The 13,483-nt window shown below is 39.8% G+C and overlaps 1 protein-coding gene across 1 annotated transcript; it reads left to right on the forward strand.

The window, feature by feature from the left end:
• The first annotated feature begins 9,519 nt into the window (after positions 1-9,519).
• LOC106129076 (zinc finger protein basonuclin-2) lies at positions 9,520-12,053 on the forward strand. The gene has a single exon (XM_013327520.2). The coding sequence runs from the start codon at positions 9,608-9,610 to the stop codon at positions 11,693-11,695; it is 2,088 nt and encodes a 695-aa protein (XP_013182974.2). The 5' UTR covers positions 9,520-9,607; the 3' UTR covers positions 11,696-12,053.
• The last annotated feature ends 1,430 nt before the right edge of the window (positions 12,054-13,483 follow it).

A 13,483-nucleotide genomic window follows, 5' to 3' on the forward strand; every position in this document is an offset into this window, starting at 1 on the left:
CTATTTTAGGCGATGGGCTAGCAACCTGTCACTATTTGAATCTCAATTCTATCATTAGGCCAAATAGCTGAACGTTGCCATTCAGTCTTTTCAAGACTGTTGGCTCTGTCTACCCCGCAAGGGATATAGACGAGACCATATGTATGTATGTATGTATTTATGTATTTATGTACACAAAATCAACCATCTTTAATCTCAAAGTCATTTAACTTATTCTGACCAAATTTGATTTACATTTTTTACATTAACTGATGAAGCTGAAACACTTCTTAAAAATAATGTCATCACTTGCAATAGTGTAGTAGTGGTAGTAGTTATAATTAGATTAAATAAATAAATAAAAATATATACGGGATACAAATTACACAGATTGATTTAGCCTCGAAGTAGGTAAGTTCGAAACTTGTGTCACGCGATACTAATTCAACGATACTATATTTATAATAAATACTTATATAGATAAACATCCAAGACCCAGGCTAATCAGAGAAAGTTCGTTTCTCATCATGCCCTGGCCGGGATTCGAACTCGGGACCTCCAGTGTCACAGACAAGCGCACTACAGCTGCGCCACAGAGGCCGTCTAAATTGACGAAGCTTCATTTCTGTCACGATTTTGTTTCGCACTACAAGTTTCACACTACGCATTCGCAGACATAGCTCATAGTCATTGTTAGGCGATAATTTGTTGAAGTTTTCACCCAATGGAGCGGTGACCTCAATTTAAGAAATATTTCACGACTAATTTCTCAGAATAAAAAAAAAAAGAATAGGACCACTCCATCTCGTTCCCGTGGATGTTGTTAAAGGCGACTAAGGGATAGGCTTAAGGTTTGTGTCCTGCCTAGGGAGGACCCGGGGTCCACTTTTAATAGCAATAAATACCTAGATAAATAGTGCATAAATAAATCGTCGGTGGTTGAATATGTAAGGTGCCGGATTAAAATGCGTGTGGCGCAAAACTAGAATAAAAAGTACCCTATTAGACTATTATATATTAAGCGCAATATTTCAAGAAGTTTATTTCATTAGATAATGCGTGAAGAGGCAACAAACAAACTAACAATTTTTTTTTCGCATTTGAAACATTAGTTTTTATTAAAATATTGTTATCCTAGCTCTGTTAACTCCGTACGGGATAAAAACGTAATTTGTGTGTACAAAAAAAAATCGAATCAATAAAAAGAAGGTCAATATAAAATCAATTAGAGCATGAATCTCATGCGCATGTAAGTGCCGCATGCAAGGATGCATCCTTCGCGTGTATGCGCATGCGCCGGAATAAAGGTACTAGGATTGCAATTACAGATTAATCGGGCTTAATGATCTGACCCAGATTCCGTTTCGTCGAGATTTTAGATACATACATACTTATACTCACGTCTATATCCGTTGCGGGGAAGACAAAGCCAACAGTTTTGAAAAGACTGATAGGCCACGTTCTGGTGTTTGACCGGATGATAGAATTGAGCTTCAAATAGTGTCAGGTTGCTTTAGCCCATCGCCTAAGAAAAAGATTCCCAAGCCTTTAATTCAGTCGCCTTTTACGACATCCATGGGAAAGAGATGGAGTGGTCCTATAATTTTTTGTATTGTTACGTCCGGAACCGTTCGTCACCTAGACGTGACTATATGTATGTATTACAATAGGTTCAGTACTTATATGAAAATAAACATTTATTTAGATTAAGGTTAAAGTGCTAATGTAGCTGTTACATTTAAAAGAATACAAAAAGTCTCGCTAGCAAACAATTTATTTTAGGACTAACGACCAACTAACTGACTAACTAACTACGAATTCATTTCTAGGACGCGCCTCAGGAAGTCGTGTATCGCGAAATTATTGCAACACATCACGAACCAAATGGAAATCGCATCCTCCACTGAACCTCCAAATGTAATGACAGGACACGCTGTGACCACAATCGTTTGCGTTCAAAACATTAAAAAAATCAACAAACTTCGACCTTATTCGTTTAAAATTAAGATTGTCAGTGTGATTTGGCGTGTGTAAAGTTAGTTTTTGCTGTGGAAGGCCATCGCGCAACGCCTAGCGGATGCATCAAGTAAAAGCAATGATACGTCGCGAGTTTCGTCGCGTGACTGTGTTTTTCCCTTTACATTTTCTCATTCGACCCTAGTCTTATTGTGTAGGCAGTTTCCTCACTACACATACATACATATTGTCACGTCTATATCCCTTGAGGGGTGGACGGAGCCAACGGTCTTGAAAAGACTGAATGGCCACGTTCAGCTTTTTGGCTTTATGATAAAATTGCGATTCAAAGCGACAGGTTGCTAATCCATCGCCTAAAAAACGAATCCCAAGTTTGTAAGCCTCCTTGGGATTCCTCTCGTAAGTGATGAGCTATCACACTGGAACTATTCGAATCTCAATTCCATTATAAAGCCATACAGTTGAACATGGCCTTTCAGTCTTTTCAAGACTGTTGGCTATGTCTACCCTACAAGAAGTGACTATATGTATGTATGTACATACACACATAAAAGAGGCAAATACTTCATCTATTCAATTGCCACGATCATTTTTAGAGCATGATGGGATCGCAGGCATAACTTCTTAAATTTCATAAGTGTCTCGTTAAGTGCTCATTCATTTTGATGTATCGATCAGAAACGTCACAGCAAAGCAACGACGACCTTTCGTCAAAATTCAACACCGGTCCCTCAAATAGGAGCCAAGCGGAACACATCAAGCAACGCGAGGACGTGTGAGTACACAGAGGAAGTGATTCAGGCGGGCTGCTTGCGCGGCCGAGCGGGACGGTTGCGCAAGCGCAGGCCACGCGAGCGGACTTACACTTACAGTTACATGATCTGCGCCACGGATCATTTCAGTCAGGAAATTTCCGGTGTGAAAATGAAAATGGCAGAACGGTGAAAAGATTGATTTGTTGTAAAGAATGAATCAATAATAATTACATACATACATACATATGATCACGATTTTATCCCTTACAGGGTAGACAGAGCCAACAGTCTTGATAGAATTGAGATTCAAATAGTGACAGGTTGCTTGCCCATCGTTTAAAAAAAGAATCCCAAGTCTGTAAGCCTATTCCTTAGTCGCCTTTTACGACATCCATGGGAAAGAGATGGAGAGGTCCTATTCTTAGGTATTATTATTATTGGCTTTAAAGCAATTAATATTTCTGAAGGCAATCACACTAACATCTACTCTCCGTCCTTCTTACGAATTTCAGGTCACGCGGCCTGACGCATATGTATGTATGTTACAGCCAATCTTGGTTATAAACCACGGAGCGTGTGGCCGAAGGAAACAAGTTGATGATGCTTCTACGATAGTTGATTCAGTTTTTATTATGATTTAGATCGTCCCGCTCCGCTGAACGAGAACCGCATGATTTTATCACGCGATCGAAGCCCATGGTCACCGAAAGTGACTTGAGGATGCATTGTCACTATTACGATGATAGAATTAAGAGTCTAACGTCTGAGAATTAAGGTATAATAATGTAGTGACTTGCGGATGCATTGTCACTATTACGATGATAGAACTTCAGTCTAACGTCTGAGAATTAAGGTATAATAACGTAGTGACTTGAGGATGCATTGTCACTATTACGACGATAGAACTTCAGAGTCTAACGTGTGAGAATTAAGGTATAATAACGTAGTGACTTGAGGATGCATTGTCACTATTACGATGATAGAACTTCAGAGTCTTACGTGTGAGAATTAAGGTATAATAACGTAGTGACTTCAGGTTGCATTGTCGCTATTACGATGATAGAACTTCAGTCTAACGTCTGAGAATTAAGGTATAATAATGTAGTGACTTGAGGATGCATTGTCACTATTACGATGATAGAATTAAGAGTCTAACCTGTGAGAATTAAGGTACAATAACGTAGTGACTTGAGGATGCATTCTCACTATTACGATGATAGAACTTCAGAGTCTAACGTCTGAGAATTAAGGTATAATAACGTAGTGACTTGAGGATGCATTGTCACTATTACGATGATAGAACTTCAGTCTAACGTCTGAGAATTAAGGTATAATAACGTAGTGACTTGAGGATGCATTGTCACTATTACGATGATAGAATTAAGAGTCTAACGTGTGAAAATTAAGATTTCTAACCGATGATCTTACGTTGAGAGGAAACATCATGAGGAAACCTGCACATTCAGGCAACTGGATGTGTAACCATGATCGATCCAATACGGGTTAGGTTTACCAGCGAAGCTTGCGGAGGTCAGATGGGAGTTGCTTCGTGTGAAAAGCCTGAGTCACCTAATCCAGGATCCATGATCAAAGGCAAACCCTAGGCTCCTCTCCAGAGTGGTGGGGATGCAAAGCCAGTAGAAAGAAGGAGCTGGATTGGGTAACTAAGTTTTCTGAGTACTACTAACTGAGTAGGTCCCTTCAATTAATATAATTGTAGGTAGACATAATTTCAATCTTAGCCTATGGATCTATACATACATACATATGGTCACGTTCAGCTATTTGGCTTAATGATAGAATTGAGATTCAAATAGTGACAGGTTGCTAGCCCATCGCCTAAAAGAGGAACCCCAAGTTAATAAGCCTATTCCTTAGTCGCCTTTTACGACATCCTCCTGTGGTCATATTCTTTTTTGTAATGGTGCCGGGAACCACACGGCATGGATCTATGGACAGGCAATCATAGAGATATGTTCAGTAGTAGATTAAAAATATATAAAAAAAGTTGCCACATCCGGCTCAATCACCCGCCGCACACGTGCCCAGATAGAGGACGATACTTGCGCTTGCGCAGTGTCGTGTGCAAGTGTAGCCAGAAATATTTTTAATCCAAACAAATAGCGCGAGTTTCAAAATAAATATGTCGGTCGGTTGATTAGGGAGATTGTACAATGAGTTAGGCGTAGGAATTTTTTTTAATTTTTGTTGAAACGGCTACCAACATATATACATACATATAATCACGTCTATATCCCTTTCGGGGTAGACAGAGCCAACAGTCTTGAAAAAACTGATAGGTCACGTTCAGCTGTTTGGCTTAATGATAGAATTGAGATTCAAATACTAACAGATTGCTAGCCCATCGCCTAAAAAAATAATCCTAAATTTGTAAGCCTATCCCTTAGTCGCCTTTTACGACATCCATGGGAAAGAGTCAGAGTGGTTCTTTTTAAACCTTTTTAAACTTTTTATAAGTAGTTTTAGCTTTAGTTTTAATTTGAGTTTTATTATTTGTTAAACCTTAATAAATGAATACTTTTCTGTATCGGTGCCGGGAACCAAACGGCACATATAAAAATTCAAAATTAAAAATAAGTGCGTGTGCGCAATCATCTTAAGCCGATATAAAAACCGATGTTGACCAGAGCCGGATCACTTAGGACAAAAAGAGAGCGTGTTTACTCTGTGGCCGGCGAAACGGGGAGTGCCCGTCTCTGTGGTGGCTGCGTGGGACAAGGCAAAAGCTTTTTACATACATATAATCACGTCTATATCCCTTGCGGGGTAGACGGAGCCAACAGTGTTAAAGACTGGCCCACGTTCAGCTGTTTGGCTTAATGATAGATAGAATTGAGATTCAAATAGTGACAGGTTGCTATGCCGTGGCCAAAAAAAAGAATTTTAAAAGCCTATCCCTTAGTCGCATTTTACGACATCCATGGGAATGAGATGGAGTGGTTCTATTCGTTTCCTATTGGTGCCGGGAACTACACTGTATACGGAATGGCTTTATTTTGTTGGAAATTTGTGTGTCTGATTCAATCTGCTTGAAGCTCAAATTATACCTATTGACTCTCGCCTTGGAATTCTGGAAAGTTCAATCGCGCGTGTCATAATACCGTGTCAATCATGGCATCGTATTATGGCACGCGCGACGCCATTTTTATCGCGTGCAAAATGTATCGCTGTCTCCTTTCACATCACAGTAAAAAGCGAAACAGCGATAGTTTTTCGCGCAATAAAAAACAGCGTTCACATTCCTAGATTGTGGTAACAGTGTAGTCACTTATGACTTGGACCACACATTTGTTTATAAAGCGGAGGCGATAGTCGAGAGATTGTAACTGTTTCCGAGATCCAATCAGTTTATTAGGTGTGATACGACATCAAACAGGACGGCTTGACAGAGCCTCGCGGATTCATTTAATCGGACTTTATTTATTTTTCAGTGGCTCGCCGATCTGCCGGATTGTGTTAGTTACACGAAAGTAGATGTTTTAAAGTCGGAATGATAGTTTGGTATTAAAAGGTCGTAAGTTTTTTTGTTAGATAGTTGGGATTGCAAATTTAAATTAAGATTTAAAATCCATAGTCTCTGCCAACCCTTGTGTGATATAGGTGATTGATTTTCTGATATTTTGTGGGCGTGTACATCACGCCATATAAACTCTGTCTATTCCTAAAAGGGTCCTACTTATCCATAAGTACTTTGGTATAATAATAAACTAGAGTGCACCCGCGACTCCACCCGCGTAAAACAAAAATACCTACCCATTAATTTCCGTTCTCGTGGAAAACTAAAATATGTGGAAAACTTTTAGTGCACATGAAAAATTTTAAATCTGTTGACCCAGCACGTTGGGTCTTGATATGTAGGTCATTATGACAGTCAATCTGTTCCTTCGTATATCTTCTTCGTCCTGTTGTAAGTTCTGGTAACATCGCCAGCCTTTTGGTCATGGTCACTCCGCACCCCGTGCTCGAAGAGACGAACCCGGGGTACACATTCTGACCACGATCCTGGATTGGGTAGGTAGCTAAGTCAGTTTTTTGCACGAAGCCACGCCCGCCTGAGGTCCGCAATCTTTGCAGGAATCCGTTATAATTCAACCGCCGAGCTTGCATGAAATGAGTTGTGAATGTGGACGAAGCGAAAGAAGATATGCAGAGATCGTGGCAAGTGAAAAGGTGTAGGCTCTGTCTACTCCTCCCTGGGAAAGAAGGATGGTTTTATGTATGTTTGTAAACCTAACTGGTACCTATACCTATGCCTCTTCAAAGAATAGTAAGTAGTATGTAGTACTTACTAACTAAAATTTATACGATACTTAAACCTTTTTACAAGTTTCTCAATAAAACAGTTTTAATTCTACCACAAGTTGATTTAACTCTTTCGATCCCTTTTATTTGATGAGGGAACAATTAAAATGCTTTAAGTTTCAAAGAGCTTCCTTTGTGGTCAGTCTGTTTGTCTGTGGTTTTTCATACGATATTAAAGCGTTTGTTCTATACTTATGTAGCAGTTTGGGTGGTGAAAAAAATGTGGTGAATGACTTACATTTTGTAACACTATATTCCTAATTTCCTACTAAAAAGAAGCTGTTAATTTTAAAACGAGAAAGTGAAATAATAATAAGTATATCTAGGTACATATTATAATATTTATTTAGTTTGACCCCACATAAAGTTCTCTGTCCGACCCAATGGTTGACAGGTAGATAATGCTTCTAGCATTAAGTCCGCCAATTGTGCTATACATTTGTATTTTGTGCAATAAAGTTTAAATAAATAAATAATAGGTACTGCAAGTTTCCGAAAAAATAAGTAAGGGACTAAAAATGTATACTTAGGTAAAGAAGTGTTCCGTGATTTTAAAAGAAAACGTGTAATAACTATTACAAATAATAAAAACAATAACCATTAAATGCATACAAAGTAACTTCATTTATTTTTTAAAAAATAACTAAATACACATAATATTAATTTTCAATTCGTATTGGAACACCTATATAGTTCAAGAAAATGAACATAGATGGCGTTACTAGTAGCTGATCGCGCTAACCGCGGCATAGCACTGCGATTGTAAATCAAAATTTTGTCTGGGTTTTCAGATAGTTCCATTTATTTGTATAAGACAGTTTTTTATTAATCATTTTTATTGATTTTACGATTGGAGTCGTTTAAGTACGTTTTTGATTTTTAATGTTAATATCTAAAATCCAATTGTACAAAAGGAGGATAGGTTACTCTTTAAGTTCTCACTATTTAGAACAGCTTAAATTAATCTTAGCCATCTTTATATTTATAGTACATCATCCATCACTTATCCTCACATTTATTATCATACTTAAAAATATTAATAATGCAATAAGTAGTAAGTTCCCTTCTATAGATCTATGTATCTACATACTTCTAGTGTTGTAAGTGTTTACATTTTCCTTCTAGGTAAGTACTTATTTTTAAAATGCGTAGGAAGTATAGGAACTAATTGATTCACATTCTCGAGGAAATTAGGGACTCAGTTTTCTTCAGGTCGTGACGCGAACACGAGGAATGTCTCCCATATTCTTCATCTTTTTAGCTCTTACTTATCCCAATTGCCTTCTTTGTAAAGAGTCCAGAATCTGAGATAGCCTGAATTATTATGGTTACTTATAATAGGAGGGGTCTTCCAGCCCAATATTTATCTACCTTAATAAGTAGATACCTTGTTTTATTTCGAAATCTTCTAGAGAAAACATGTAAGTATTTCGAAATCTTCTAGAGAAAAAATGGTAAGTACTACCTACATATATGTTACTGTACTATATTTGCTGTAAATGTCTTTTAAAATAATAAGCATAGGTAGTTATGTTAACTTATGAGTAGGTAAGTCAGTTAGTACTTACTTTTAAATATGAAGTAATAAATTTAAAGGTGTAGTGAAATAGTGCACTGAGTCTGGATTCAGAAGATGTTCCAATAAATTCCGATCATTAGGAAGTTAACTAGGTTCTAGTACTTACCTATAGCTTTTCAGTAGTTAAGTAAGTATATCTATACTTACATTTTTATATCATGAAATATGTAAGTAGGTATGTTTAAATATAATTAAAATATTAAGTTTTTGAATAGGTAGGGAGGTAGGAGCTATAGTATACGTGTAAGTAATTAAGTACCCTTTCAGAGTTCCAAATACATATTAATAAACAGTAAATACCTTAGGTAAGTACTTTACCACTTGACAATAATTAAGAAGACACTCTGGTTATTTTGATAGACTTACAAAAAGTGGTGCCGGCCCACGATTATTACGAGACGTGTATGATTTATTGTAATTAATGACGAATGATACTTCAACCATCAATAACTTTAAAACAAGACATTCGTGTTTCGTCGGTCGAAACATTAACGTAAACTTAAAGTGTTATACGGTCTAATCGGAATGATAATCTTTTTGTTCTACCCGTGAATATTTAGCTGATACCATCTAAATTGTACGGTTGCGAATGTACCTAATTGTGATTGCGGCGTGGAGCGTTGTTCTAAATGACTATACCCTTGTATGTTACGTGGTAGGTACCTATGGAGTACTCGTTCTATGTGTTACGTAACGGCATGCGGTGTTCTTGTATCTTGTCAGCGTACAGTGGTCGGCGCGGCGCGAGGCGAGGCGACTGTCGCCTGTCCCCACTGCGCATCGATCCGCTCCGCCCAGCACTCGCTCCTCCCACCTGCCCCCCTCTACCGCGGACCCCCTCCCCCTCCCCCTGTCCCCGCTCACCCCCGCACCGCTGGCCTTTGTCGCGCGCCGCCCGCGCGCGGTCACCTGTGTCGCGACGTCCTCAGTCGCAAAGCGGCCGCGTCGCGCGCCACTCGCTTGCACTAACTCCCTATATTATGACAGTGACGTGATGGAACCCAAAGAGTTCGGTGCGGTTCCCGGCTTGCCGGCCGGTTTGGACTATTTCATGATGCCGCGAGTGAGCCAAAGCCAACCCGCGCCGCATTTCGACTTCAGAAAATTGGGCGCGAGCTTCAGCGGACGAGACGAAGACAGGAGCGACGAACGGCGGTCACCGGAGTACCCGGCGGAGCGCCGCGACCCGCCGCACGCACCCTGGCCGCTCGGTCTTGGAGTTCAGTTCGTCAACCCGGCAACTGGAAAGAAAAGGGTGCAATGCAACGTCTGCCTGAAAACTTTTTGCGACAAAGGAGCGTTGAAAATTCATTTCTCCGCGGTGCACCTCCGCGAGATGCACAAGTGTACGGTGGAAGGATGCACTATGATGTTCAGTTCGCGGCGTTCAAGAAATCGGCACAGTGCTAACCCTAATCCTAAGCTGCATTCTCCTCACGTGAGACGTAAGATATCGGCGCATGATGGTCGTTCAGCACAGCCGTTCCCGCTGCTGCCAGCGCTGGCGCGGCTCCCGCTGCCGCCGCCGGCGCTGCTTCCCCCCGAGCTAGCGGCGCGCCTGCCACCGACCCTCGCTGCTCCTGGACCCACACCGCTTCCACCGCGAGTTCCTCTCGATGACTTCCGTAACTTCAGTGAAATTGAAAAAATGTACAGACAAAATCCAGCATTAGAAGAGCCGTCTCGAGGCGCGTTAGATCTCGCTAAACCGACGGCAGTTCTCGAAGACGATTCTAATAATTATAGTGAAAATAACGATGATATTTCCGATGATGAATATAAAGTGAAAATTGAAATTCGAGGCGAGTCGCCCGCCGCAGACAGGTTAAACTACGACGACGAGCCGGAAGATTTAAGTGTAAATAAAAACAAAATTGAAACCAAACCCGCTGCCGCCGAAGCTAAAGAGGCCGACCGCGCTGACCCCACCGCTGCAGATGACAAAATGTCATCTTTCGTTCCAAACAAACGTAAACGGAAAAGTGGTAATCCAACTCGATGTTCGCAAACCAACGAATACAGTGTGTCCGATGAAGAATATCAAGCGGACTTGTTTAGAAACATATCCACCCCTGGCTCGAGCCGAGCGGACGATGAGCCTTTGTCGCTGAAAAAACAAAAACAGTGGACATTTCAGAACGGCGACGAAACTGCTGTGGACTCGGAATCGGTGACGCGAGTGAAGGCTGAGAGTGAATCGGACGATGAATCTAGTGCACCTAGCGTTGTTCGTGAGGGGCTTAGACTGCGCTCCGACTTATACACGCCGAGTGACAGCGGAAGCGATCTGCACGCGATGGAAGAGAGACTCGCGCGAGCACGCTCGCCTTCCGCTAGCAGTGACCGTACTGACGACAGGACTGATGTCAACGATCTTGAGATTCCCATAGACGATGAAAACCCCGACAGATGTACAGCCTGTGGAAAGGTATTTCAAAACCATTTCACGCTTCGTATGCACTACAGAAATGACCACCTAAAATTACTTCACCCCTGCGATGTAAACGGATGCGATGCGGCCTTTCCTTCGCGGAGGAGTCGGGATCGACACAGCTCAAACGTCGATTTACACAGAAGACTGCTTTCCACTGGCACGACTGATGGCAGAGATAAACCCGCATTGGAAGTAAACACGGAGCTGCTGAATAAATTATACACCGACATAAAAGGTCTTGCGTCCACTCTCGAGTGTCTAAGGTATGGTAACGAAGACGCTTCACAATTACCAAATTATGTGACTGAAACCATGAAATTCTACAGTAGAAATTTGAGCGCGTTACAAGCTGGGTTGTTTCCACAATTCGGGGAACGAGGGTTTCTCCCGTCCCCTTTTCTGATGCGTAACGGGGCCCCGCAAGCAGGTGGCGCCCCGTATGGAGGTCATTCTACACGAGAGTCATTGTCACCTCTTTCAGCATCGTCTCCCCCTGTGATCTCCCCTGGTAGACTTGACGCCGCTCACGCTCGACCCAGGGATGACGCGAAATTGCTTTTTCGCGAGACCTCAGAATCGCTCAAGAAAATGACGTCCCTTTGCGAGAGACAGGAGCAATTGTACCAGCATCACGTCCCAGTGTCATGACGGGGTCGGCACGACCCGCGCCCGTCCTGGTGATACCTCACTTTTTAAAGCCAGGATCGAGCGTTAAGACTATTTAATTGTTAATAATTTTAATTGTGTTAATTCTATTTTGTATTTCGTTTTGTATTTTCTTGTGATATTTAGACAAATATATCGTAATTATTGGTCCCACGAACTTTAAGTTAGGGATAGTATCAGCTTGGTTGATTTCGTGGCGCGAAGTGCAATACGGACTCTGATGTTATAAATATTAATGGACTTGTGTACGATATGGTATCGTGTAGAGTATTCGTAATCGATGTTGAAAGTAAACGTTATAATGATCAGCTTCATTTATTGTTCTGGCGCAATAAATTCATTGAGGAAAATTTGCATTTGTTTTTATTTCCTGAAACCGTTGAATGTTGTTGAGGTGGAGCTACTTACTATTATTGTGATCGAAATAAGCAAACAAGAATCGAAAGTGTGAGCCTTGAATATGTTATTAACGATAGTCAACAATGTGAGTAAATAAAAATAAACAACGTGTTTTTTTAAAATGCAGTAAGTAGGTAAGTCATGAATTGGTGACAAAAAAAGAACATAAGTAAATGAATTATTTACGTCTTAAACTCTTTCTCCAATTTACGAAGTAACTAAATAGGTACAATAACTAGTAAAATTTTTAAGGTATCCCCAAATATATTATTTTGGAAAAATTATCACCGAATTATATAACCTCCCTTAAGAGGATATCCCGAACTTTGGAATTCACATATAAGAATGCAAACAAAAACACGATATAATTAGCAGGACTCCCCTTTTGTTCGTGGTTCATAGTTTTGAGATCAACAAAGAATTTACGTCATATGAGATTCTTAATTGTGGTATTTTTAAGTTTCTGGTGTAGAAGGTTTGCAGAAACAAGCAATCAATTTCTATTATTCAACTGAAGTCTAAAAAACTTGAGATTATTTTAAGCGATGGGCTAGCAACCTCACTCTTTGAATTGATTATATGATGATGATGATTAGCAGCCTATGATAAGCAGTATGCCATACAGCTGAACGTATCCTTTCAGTTTTTTCAACATTGTTGGCTATGGTAGACTCAGTGGGTGATTAAGATGTTATCATACGCATGTGAGTTTTCTTCTTTATTTTTTTATAAATACATTAAGAATTTAATAAAAAAAAATGTGTAAACGGCAAACATTGATCGTTTATTCGAACTTATTCGTCTGTAAAATTAATGAGGTCTTTTTTTAAAGCATTCGACGTTGTAACCGCTTTTCTCGTGTCATACTGTAATATAACTAACTGTATAACGATGTCTTCATTAAACCGGACATTTTTATTGCCTATTCTAGTTTTTTCGTACGTTCTTGTTGTGAACGATGATGAAGTAAGAAAATGAAGAGATGTGTTTGTAACTGCTTATGTTTGGGGTAGTTGGCCTTCGAACATAATAAATGTACAATTCTGATTTGTATACCTACCGAAGTAAATTATTTTCAAGACTAGCATAGGCTACGTATATTTTTCGAAATTCCCATGGGAACATAGCTCCAGGAATATGCCTAACATTTGACATAAGAATTCCTTGCCAAATACTGTACGAGGTGTACTACTATCGATGTATTATTGGCGTAAATAAATAAATAAATAATTTTAACGTAATATAATTTTATACTTAAATATCTGCAAATCTAAATTTTAACTTTTTATTCTCAGGCTAGTAAAAAAACATTATTCATAAATTCGGGTCATATTTTTGCCAAATGAAAAAAAATTGCGTAGGTACTTCACC

The sequence above is a fragment of the Amyelois transitella genome, chromosome 16 (assembly GCF_032362555.1).
Source record: "Amyelois transitella isolate CPQ chromosome 16, ilAmyTran1.1, whole genome shotgun sequence".
Lineage (NCBI taxonomy): Eukaryota > Metazoa > Arthropoda > Insecta > Lepidoptera > Pyralidae > Amyelois > Amyelois transitella.